The sequence below is a fragment of the Sciurus carolinensis genome, chromosome 12 (genome assembly GCF_902686445.1).
Source record: "Sciurus carolinensis chromosome 12, mSciCar1.2, whole genome shotgun sequence".
Classification (NCBI taxonomy): Eukaryota; Metazoa; Chordata; class Mammalia; order Rodentia; family Sciuridae; genus Sciurus; species Sciurus carolinensis.
In genome coordinates this window covers 85,521,703-85,532,059 of record NC_062224.1, presented here as the reverse complement: position 1 = coordinate 85,532,059, position 10,357 = coordinate 85,521,703, and the positions used below count along the sequence as shown (strand labels likewise).

At 56.5% G+C, this 10,357-nt stretch overlaps 1 protein-coding gene across 2 annotated transcripts; it reads left to right on the top strand.

Moving 5' to 3' along the window:
* The first annotated feature begins 4,550 nt into the window (after positions 1-4,550).
* On the top strand, positions 4,551-9,921 carry Elf3 (E74 like ETS transcription factor 3). 2 transcript variants are annotated; one of them, XM_047520852.1, is made up of 9 exons: positions 4,551-4,674; positions 5,075-5,245; positions 5,780-6,001; positions 6,145-6,240; positions 6,442-6,561; positions 6,701-6,790; positions 6,904-7,020; positions 7,933-8,128; positions 8,762-9,921. In XM_047520852.1, the coding sequence occupies exons 2-9, from the start codon at positions 5,083-5,085 to the stop codon at positions 8,874-8,876; spliced, it is 1,119 nt and encodes a 372-aa protein (XP_047376808.1). In that variant the 5' UTR covers positions 4,551-4,674; positions 5,075-5,082; the 3' UTR covers positions 8,877-9,921. The 2 variants fall into 2 exon arrangements, with proteins under 2 accessions (XP_047376808.1, XP_047376809.1); XM_047520853.1 differs by having other exon boundaries at positions 4,587-4,674; positions 5,079-5,245.
* Positions 9,922-10,357: the final 436 nt, after the last annotated feature.

Genomic DNA, 10,357 nt, shown 5'->3' with positions numbered 1-10,357 from the left:
TTGGAGTTAATTTCTTCTACCAGGTGTACCTTCTGTGTGTGAGTGTTAAGAGAACATCGCTGGGGTGACCCAGGGGATGACATCGTTTCCCTGTCTTTAGGGAACTGCCAGGCTGAGGAGTGGGGGCCTCACAGATGCCAGTGAAAAAATAAATGGCCACACGGCAGGGCTGTTGCAGGGACAGCCTGCGGATGCACAGCCACGGGAGCTAAACTGAAGGCCCCAGCTGCAGCCACAGCGCCATGCTTCCCCACCCCACCCCACCCCCACCCCGGCACACACGCACGCACACGTTCGATCTAGGGTTCTCTCTCTCTCCTTTCCTTCCATCCCTGGGGCTTTGCCGGGCCTCACCTGCTGTGCTCCTAGGTAACTATTTTAATGGTGTGCTGACAGGTAGAACGTGTTCAAAGCTTGACACTTGGGCTGGGGATGGTCAAGCGCTTGCCTAGCGTGTGCAGAGCCCTGGGTTCCATCCCCAGCACTGCAAAAACAAAACTGGGCACTCAATTCTGGTTTCCTGGCTTCATTGTGGGGATCTAAGCAGCTAGTAACTTGGGTTTTTGGGTGAGATGAGGGGAGGGTTGAAAGAAAAATTATATTTAAACTATCTTAACTACAAGGACCCCTGAACCCGTATCCATCTGTGGTTCTGTCCTTGACTTAGGATATTGATGTGGCCTTCCCTGTGCAGGGTTGGGAAAGAGGACTTCAGTCCATCTGTTCTGGGTCTGAGGGAAAGCAGGGGACGAGCGTAACCGGATGGTCAGCAGGAGAGCGCCTCCTCCCCATGGCACTGGAAGCCTCCCCACAAGAGAAGGGGACTGTGATCACAGAATGACTTGGAAGGCCCAGGATTGGGGCAGCTGCCCGGAGCACTGACCCCCGCACCAGCAGTACTGGGATTGAACCCAGGGCCGTGTGCATGCGAGGCAAGCACTCCACCACTGAGCTCCAGCCTCAGTCCTTGTGTGTTGGCACTGTGATAGCAAACTACTTCTCAAGCTTTCAGGATGCCCCTGGCAATCTGTTATAGGCAAGGACTATTTTAGGGCTTGTCCAGATGCTTCCTCGCATCCCTACCTTAGTGTCTAGCATATCAGCTGAGCCCAGTCGCCCTCTGTCCTTGTTCTTGTATCAAAACCCTGCAGTGGGGCTGGGGTCGGGGCTCAGTGGTAGAGTGCTTACCGCACGCATGTGAGGCACTGGGTTCAATCCTCAGCCCCACCTAAGAATAAATAAATAAAATGAAGGCATTGTGACCATCTACAACTAAAAAATATTTTTTAAAAAGACAACGACCTTGTAGTATTGACGAGCCCAATAAGGATGAAGGGTCACTGGAAGCAGAGGCTGGATGTGCTGCCTCTGCAGCTCCTCCGGCCACTTGCTGTCTGAGTCCTCCTGTGTCACAGCACAGGCTTCCGGGCTGTGTATCCTGCTGCACTCACTCCCCACCTTTGCTCCCCAGCAGCTGTGCTGAGTGTGCCTGTCCTTTAAAGGCTGGGGGCTATGGGCTTGCCATCCTCCCGTCCTGAAGGTGAGGCAGTGCCACTGTGGTATTTGGAAGGCCCCTTGCTTCCTGCTCCATGGCTGGTCTGACCACAGTCCTCGAACCTCCTCAGCCGTCCAAGGCACTGACCCCAAGTCCAAGTACGCCACTTCTCTACCTCATTTGGTTATTGAAGGCATTAATAGTTGGAGAGGCGCGAGCATGAGGATTTCCTTAGCTCCATTTCTTCTGGGGAGAAGCCTCATGAAGGCAGGGTTGCTGGTAACCTTCTCCCTATGCTCTGTGCCGCCTCTTCTCCCTGCCTCTGGAGCTCCGGCCAGGTGCTCTCCAGGGCAGGAGCACGTGAGCAGCCCTGGGGCTGTGGCTGGTTCTCCCACATTCCAGGGTGAGTGACTGGATAGAGGGTGTGCCCGCCTTGGGCTCCTTGGGGGTGGCCCCCTGAAGGGCTGGAAAAGATCCTGCCCAGAGCCCCTGGCTCTCCTGCCACCCCTGGCCCAGTGAAGGGGACCCTGGACATTAATAGCCCTCTCTCCTAGGCACCCGGTATTTTCAGAGACAAGAAAGAGGAAAAGCAAATCCTCCCGCTCTCAAGTCAGAGAGGGGTACCTGGAGGTGGTCACCTTCTGTTAAAGTGACCTGTGGAACCCCTGCCCCAGGGTTGTGTTGTCAATAAAGGGAATGGGAAGGAGAGAGACACCCTGTATCTCAGATGCTTGAACAAGTTCGAGGCTGGAGGTATAGGGTGGTAGGGAGCTTGCCAGGCCCTGGGTTCCAGGCCCAGCACCACACAAAACAAAGCTGGAAGAGACCTTTAGGATTATTTACTCCAACCCGCCTCCTTTTTTTTGCATGGTATTTGGGATTGAATCTAGGGGTGCTCTACCACTGAGCTACATTCCCAACCCCTTCCCTGCTTTTTGAGACCATGGTCTTGCTAAGTTGCCCAGCTTGGCCTCAAACTTATAACCCTCCTGCCTCAGCCTCCTGAGTCACTGGGATTCCAGGAATGTGCCACCTCGCTTGGCCAAACAGTATGTTTAAATAAGGAGAAATCGATGTGCAGAATCCCTGTGCCTTGCCCAAGATCTCTTGTAGACTCTAGAACATCCATCTCCCACCTCCTCACCATCCTGTTACTTCTGCTCAGGGTCTCCAGGGGTCTGTGGGACACAGTCTCTTGTATTTGGAACTCAGTTCATAGAAGCACAGACATGTGGGACTCTCTGCCACAGGGGAGGCCAGGGTTCCACCCAAGACTGAGGGGGAGGACTGCAGCCAGAGGCTCAGGGTATAGGGAACTGGTGCCTTTCCAGCCCCACCACTTACCTAACTCATTGGCCTGGGCAAGCCATTCCACCCCTGCAATTTTCTCACCTATAAAATGAAGGTAACTAGCCAGGTGCAGTAGTGTTGCACCTAAAACCTCAGCTACTTGGGAGGCTGAGGGGGAAGATTGCAAGTTCAAGGCCAGCTTGGACAATTTAGTGAGACTCAAAAAACTGGGGATGTAACTCAGTGGTAGAGCAGTTGCTTAGCATGCACAAGACCCTGCACTGCAAAACCAAACAACAATCCCAGCACTGCAAAACCAACCAACAAAAGATGCACATTGCTTACTGGAATTTTTGTGTGAAGATTTTTATGTTAAAAGTTCTTGGTAAGCTGGGCACAGTGGCACATACCTATAATCCCAGCCTCTCTGAAGGTTAGGCAGGAGGATCACAAGTTTGAGGCCAGCCTCTGCAACTTAGTGGGACCCTGACTCAAAATAAAAAATAAAAAGTACTGGAGAGCTGGGTGTGGTGGTAATCTCAGTGATCTCTGGGAGGCTGAGATGGGAGGATGAAAAGTTTGAGGCCGGCCTCAGCAATTTAGTAAGGCCCTAAGCAACTTAGTGAGACCCTGTCTCAAAATAAAAAAATGAAAGGGGCTGGGGATGTAGCTCAGTGGTACGGTGCCCTGGGTTCAATCCCCAGTACTGCTAAAACAAACAAAGAGCTTGATAAATAGGAAACTAATGCCACAGGATTCCCTTCTTCCAATGACATGACCCAGGGGGTCAGGCTTCTGACCAGTAGAGGGCAGCAGACAGGTACTGGTAAACTGGGAGGGCTCCTAAATTAGGCATCAAGAGGAAGGTTTTTTGCTTGTTTGTTTTGTGGTGGTACTGGGGATTGAACCCAGGGGTGCTCTACCACTGAATTACATCCCCTGGCCCTTTAACTTTTTGAGATAAATTGTTGAGGCTGGCCTCAAACTTGTAATCCTCCTGCTTCAGCCTCCTGAGTAGGTGGGATTACAGGCATTAGCCACCATGTCCAGCTGAAGGAGGAACTTTTAAGTACAGCCAGATCTCACCATAAGTGGCTCCAGAAACCTTGATGCTTGGGTGGGGTCTAGGCAGGCAAAGAATGAAGCGGATGCATGAATGGACTCCTGGGCGGGCTGGGGACCCTGGAGCCTGGGGCTACGCCACTTGGACAGGCCACACCCATTAGCCCATGATTACTGCCGTGCATGGAGCCTTGGAGAGTCATCTCGCTCTTCAAATCCTAGGTGTTGTGGAGAAAATCCCTAAACCTCAATAACTGCTCTCCTACTAGGCTCCTTTGTCCCCAGTTCTCCAGACAGTTAGGGGCAGGGCCAGGGTTCAGTCAGGGGTTCTGGTTTCCCCTCCCTAGCCCATCCCTGGCCTGGCCCCCATGAGGAATTTCCTGAGCCAGAGGGTGGCCAGAAGCACAAATGCCCACCCCAGCAGTGTTCCCGCCACCTGCCCAGGTCAGTGCCCTGGGCCCAACCCCAGAGGGTGCAGGATGACAGACTCTGACAATCATTAAACCAGCCGGGCCTGATTTCCCAGCACCGCCTGCTAGGATCCGGGCCAAGTGGCAAAGAATATGCAAATCACCTGGGCCCAGGAGCCCAGTCTGAGGGCCAGGAAATCCCCTCCATCCAATGAGCCACCAGCTCAGGTTACCGCCGGGACACACTCCGAAGACCTGGGCGTGGGGAGGAGCTCCGGCCGCTCTATATAGGACGGGTGGGGGAGCGCAGTGGCCAGACTCCTCACTGCTACCTGGCGGAGCTGTTGGCCGCCTGGATTTCTCTCCACCTGTGACCTCCGAAGCCTGCCTGCCTGCCGCCCCGCACCCCGCCACTCGGTAGGCCTCCCACCTGCCATGCTCCCTGGCCTTGTGAAACTGGGGACAATCGAGTGGATTTGCAGTTCTGAACCTGCTCCCTCTAGTCTGCAATTTCCCAGCAGGAGCATAGGGCAGTAGGGGCGTCCTGGGACTCAAGGTGTCCTGTCTGTAGGAGGGACAAGGACTTGGCAGCTCCGGCTTAAGGGCTCTGGGCGATTTGAGCAGGGAGCCCCAGCAGGAAGGTCTAGTGGCCCCACTTTGTTCTGAATCTAGAAGCCCTTTTTGAAGAGAGGGTGTATGCAGATGCTGACCGTGCTGCCCCTTGGGTCACTCCAGCCCAGGCTTGGCCAGAACAGAGTAGCCAGCGGTGTAAGGGGAGGAGCCTGCTGCCTTCACCAACCTTGTCCCCTCTCCCCAGGTAGCCTCATGGCTGCAACCTGTGAGATTAGCAACGTCTTTAGCAACTACTTCAGTGCTATGTACAGCTCGGAGGACCCCACCCTGGCCTCTGTTCCCCCCGCTGCCACCTTTGGGGCTGATGACTTGGTGCTGACCCTGAGCAACCCACAGATGTCGCTGGAGGGAACAGGTGTGTGACGTGGGATGGGGTACCTTCAGGGACGGAGGGAGGCACGGTCTCTGAGAGCCTGTTTGGTAACTGGGGGAACAGGCAGGGAGAGGGTCTTCAAGTGAATTCCAGGACTAGGGGCTGAGGTGGCGGGAGTCGCAGGAACTGTGGCGGGCCGGGCCGAGTGAGGAACCGGGAGCAGGTGTTGTGAGGGCCACATTCTCCCCGGTTCCTGGGAGGGCTTTCTGAGAAATGAGGTGGGAGCGCACACCGGATCCCAGAGGGCTGGGCATGGTGGCACACGCCTTAGTCCCAGCAACTTGGGCGGCTGAGGTAGGAGGGCCACAAGTTCGAAGCCAGCCTCAGCGACTGAGGCCCTAAGCAACTTAGTGAGACCCTGTCTCAAAATAAAAAAAAAAAAGTCGGGGGAAGCTGAGGATGTGGTTCAGTGGTTAAGGGCCCCTGGGTTCAATGTCTGATACCAAAAGAAGGATCCCAAAGGGGCACCAGAAACGGGGCTGTGCTGACCCAGTTACTGTGCTGGGCCCTTTGCAGAGAAGGCCAGCTGGTTGGGGGAGCAGCCCCAGTTCTGGTCGAAGGCCCAGGTCCTGGACTGGATCAGCTACCAAGTGGAGAAGAACAAATACGACGCCAGCTCCATTGACTTCTCACGGTGTGACATGGACGGGGCCACCCTCTGCAACTGTGCCCTTGAGGAGCTGCGGCTGGTCTTTGGGCCTCTGGGGGACCACCTCCATGCCCAGCTGCGGGACCTCAGTGAGTCCAGGCCACTGGTGCCATGGGGGGTCTCGGAGTGGAGGAGAGGGTGGGCCTGGAGCCCTGGGCCAGGGCAGGGTGCAGCCTGAGAGGGCCCCTGAGGGAGGGGCGGGGGAACGTGACCCCTCCTTCCTTCTTATCAGCTTCCAGCTCGACCGACGAACTCAGCTGGATCATAGAGCTGCTGGAGAAGGATGGCATGGCTTTCCAGGAGACCCTAGGAGACCCAGGCCCCTTTGGTGAGACTCAGTTTCTCCCCCTCCCCAGCTCTGCCTGTCCGTCCCATCCCTGGCCCTACCTAGAGTGCTAGAAATCGCCCCTCCCCAGACTTCCTCCTTCCCCAACTAGAAAAATCCCAGCAGCTGATCAGCAGGTCCTGGGGAGCCTTACCTGTGCTTGCCTGGTCCCCTGAGCCCTCTGCTGCCTCCTCTTCCTCCCAGACCAGGGAAGCCCTTTCACCCAGGAGCTGCTGGAAGACTGCCACCAGGCCAGCCCCTTCTACGCAGGCAGCTATGGTGCAGGAGCCCCTTCCCCGGGCAGCTCTGACGTCTCCACCGCAGGTGAGTCCTCCGTGCCCTGCTCTGTCTGGGTCCCAGCACTGGAATCCAGGCCTTTGGCCGGGCAGCATGTCCTCAGAACCTGGGCCCTGGGTGGCAGCCGGTAGGCTGGCCAGGGCACTCACTCCATCCCGCCCCCCAGGGACCGGTACTTCCCAGAGCCCCCACTCCTCAGACTCCGGTGGAAGTGACGTGGACCTAGACCCCACTGACAGCAAGCTCTTCCCCAGAGGTGAGTGCGGGAGGCGCCCGGGCCCCACCCTCCTCCCTGCTCCTGCAGGGTTTCCTGGATAGGGGCTGCTGGCCGTAATGAACACCCTCTCGACCTTCCTCCCGCCCCCCCAGATGGCTTTCCTGACCATAAGAAGGGGGAAAGCAAGCACGCCAAGCGGAAACGGGGCCGCCCAAGGAAGCTGAGCAAGGAGTACTGGGAGTGCCTGGAGGGCAAGAAGAGTAAGCACGGTGGGTGAACCGCGCAGCCTGGGCCCCCGCTGGGCTCCCTCTGGCCGCCCACGGCCTCCCCCTTCACTGCTTCTGGCTGCCCTGCTGGGGAGGAGGGCCGCATGGCATCGGTCCACACTTGACTGCAGAGACCAGCACGTGCCCTGGAGGGGAGGGGAGCCTGAGGCTGCAGGGCATAGTGTTCAGGTCTCCAGGCCACCCGCTCCACTTCCGCCTGCTCTTGGCCACTGTCTGCTGGGATACCCTGGGTGGTGTGTGAGGTGGCTGGTGGGTGCCAGGGGTCCCCGAGAGCGGCCCTGGGTTGAGACACTAGACACCAGCCTGCTGAGGGTGGCGGGGAAGGGGCTTCGGCCTTGTGTGCTCCAGCTGCTCTGAGCCTCTGGAGGTCGCCCTGAAGGCCTTTCTCGCCTTTCCCTGTCCCTCCCACACGCACACATGCACAAATGCACATACACCCTGCCCCGGTTTCTTCTTGTCCTCAGGGGTTGTTTTTCCAGGAAGCTGCCCCCTGTTCCCCCAGCCTGGGGCTAGTTCCCTGTCGCATACTCAGCAAGCTCTCACCACTTGGTGTGTTTGCTTCCTCTGTAGTCCCCACCCACCTGTGAGCCCCTGCCGGCCATAGTGGTCCTTGTCACCATCTGTGCCAGCCAGACATTTGATCGATATTGTCACGAGTGAAACGTCTGCGCTGTGCAAGAAGTGTCCCGTCTTCCTGGCGCACCTTGTCCGGGGGGACATGAGGAGGCTAGCGGCCGCTACAACACACACTCCAAGGGCGCTGTAGAGGGTTTCTGGAAGGTTTTGCTCCCTGCTCTGGCCACTAGTCAGCAGGTGCAGGGCTGGGGTTAGCGTCAGCTGGTCTGGGGAGAGGGGCCGCCCTGGACCACTGACTGAAGGGATATGGCCTTGTAGCCCCCAGAGGCACCCACCTGTGGGAGTTTATCCGGGACATCCTCATCCACCCGGAGCTCAACGAAGGCCTCATGAAATGGGAGAACCGGCATGAAGGTGTCTTCAAGTTCCTGCGCTCTGAGGCTGTGGCCCAGCTCTGGGGCCAAAAGAAAAAAAACAGCAACATGACCTACGAGAAGCTGAGCCGGGCCATGAGGTGAGACTCTCAGGAGAGCCGTGGACTCAGGGCTGGGCTGGGCATCCAGGGACTTGCCGATCTGGCCAGCTGTTTGGGTACCCCGCCCCCGTGACCCCTGGGCTCCTGTGGAGTGAGGGTGGTGACCATGCCCACTGCCCGGGTAGGTCAAATGGTGGCGTGGAGGCAGTGTTAGCCTGGCATGGCACAGGCGCAGTGGACTCAGCTAACATCCTGTGTTATCTGCAAGGTGGTCCAAAGAAAGGCACCTGGAGGGCGCTGGAAGGACCATGGCTGTGCCTGGGCCCGGGCTCTGCTTGCTTGTCTCTGGTCCTCAGTTTCCTCCTATTGCCGCAGGATGGCCTCGCTCATATCTAGGGTCCCTTCCAGCCCTCCATCCGTGTGCCTTCATGAAAAGGCCCGGAACGTAGCCATAAGACACAAACAGGCAAGTGCAGAAGCAGGTGCCCTGGCCACATCGACAGGCCGGTGTGTCCACAGCCAATGGGAAGAGAAGTGTGGGTCAGGCTTAGGTGGGTCTGACTGCAGACCAGAGGGGACAGGTCAACCAAAACTCGGGCCAGATGGGAGGCAGCTGCAGTGCAGGCCACGTCTCCCGCCTGTGCACCTCTGACCACCTTACTCCTGGCCCAGGTACTACTACAAGCGCGAGATCCTGGAACGGGTAGATGGCCGCCGACTGGTCTACAAGTTCGGCAAAAACTCCAGTGGCTGGAAGGAAGAAGAGGTGGTCCAGAGTCGGAACTGAGGATCTGAACTAGACCCGGACCAAACTCAGTGACTCGGACTGGAGGCCTGCAGCCCTCCCAGAGGCCAGGCAGGTGTGGAAGTTCCTCCACTTGGATGTGTTCCCTGCAGAGCTGTGGAGAAGCCGAAGTCTGGTGTGGCCTTGTCCTGGAGCAGAGCCTGCAGCCTCTCCTCTGCCCTCCTTTTGGAATATAAGCCCTGGGGTTTGAAGCGACTTGCTCGCTGACTCTACAGCTGCTGGTTGGCTCCTTCCAATCCAAACGCTGCTGCTGATGACATCTCCCCTTGGCAGATGCTTGGACTCAGCCACGGAGACTTTTGGGAGCACCAGGACAGTGGGGACAGGGCAGTGTCCCAGCCTCTCCTTTCTGGACTGGCTTCCACCTCCCTGTTCAGTGCTTGGGTTCCACGGCGGGGGTCAGAGCATCCCTAATTTATGTGTTATAAATACGTCAGATGTACATAGAGATCTATTTTTTTGTAAAGCATTCCCCTCCCCCCTCCTCTCTCCCTGAGACTGTGGCCAGATTTGTCACCCTACCTGGCCAGTGAGAGGAGGGCTGCTGCCAGACCCCTCAAGATTGGGCTCCTGGCTCCTTTCTTCTGTGAATGGAGGCCGAGACCTCCAATAAAGTGCCTTCTGTGCTTTTTCTAACCTTTGTCTCTGCCATCCGTGTACTGAAATTTAGGGATTAGATAAAGCCTGGGGCTGGGAGAGGGGAGAAGGAAGGGGTCTACGGGACTGAGGGTGAAGGCAGAGGCAAGCGTGGGCTGGGAAGCAGGTCAGTAGGGCTTGTAGGACCTTGACTGGGGGCAAAGAGGACAGGCGAGGTGGTTTACAACAGGGAAAGTGTGCAAGATGTCACCCAAGCAAGGACGTGAGCTTCGGAAGCTGGGGACTGGGGCCGTCATGCCACCACCCCTCATGTGCTCGGTGACCTTGGCCACATCTATTCTCTGGGGCTGCTTCCTCCTGTAGGACAGGGATTTGAACCTGATGTTCTCCAAGAAGCCTCGAATTGCATGTCCAGCCTTGTGGAATAAAGAGGTGCTTTTGCGTTCCAGCCAAGTTGACTGCAAGTTGAATATCTGTAACATGAATCCCAGCTTTTGCGTCTGGTATGAAATCAGAGTTATGATCTTGTAAAGGAAAAAAAGCAAAGCAAAATGGAGAGGAGTGCTTGATGAGAAAGAATAGGGGAAGGAACTGAGATTTGTTGACAGCGTGACTTCTGCCAGGCACTGAGCTAAAGTCACTCTGCATCTTCTCCCAAGAAGAGAGACTTGTGATTCCCATTTCACAGATGCAGAGCGTGAGGTTTGGTGATGTACCTTGGTTCTGTCCTTTAGCCTCCCCTAGGGAGCTTCTCCAACCTCACTAACTTCCAATTCAATCCTCAGCAGATTCCAAAACTGCATCACTGTTTCCACAGTGATGATGTATCTGGATTGATTGATTGATTATTGATTTATGGTACTAGA

Bases quoted from the DNA above. Each gene is read 5' to 3' on its own strand.
- Elf3 (XM_047520852.1), top strand. From the start codon at position 5,083: ATGGCTGCAACCTGTGAGATTAGCAACGTCTTTAGCAACTACTTCAGT. The intron at 6,791-6,903 runs GTGAGTGCGGGA...CCGCCCCCCCAG, and splicing joins CAGCAAGCTCTTCCCCAGAG to ATGGCTTTCCTGACCATAAG. The intron at 7,021-7,932 runs GTGGGTGAACCG...ATGGCCTTGTAG, and splicing joins GGGCAAGAAGAGTAAGCACG to CCCCCAGAGGCACCCACCTG.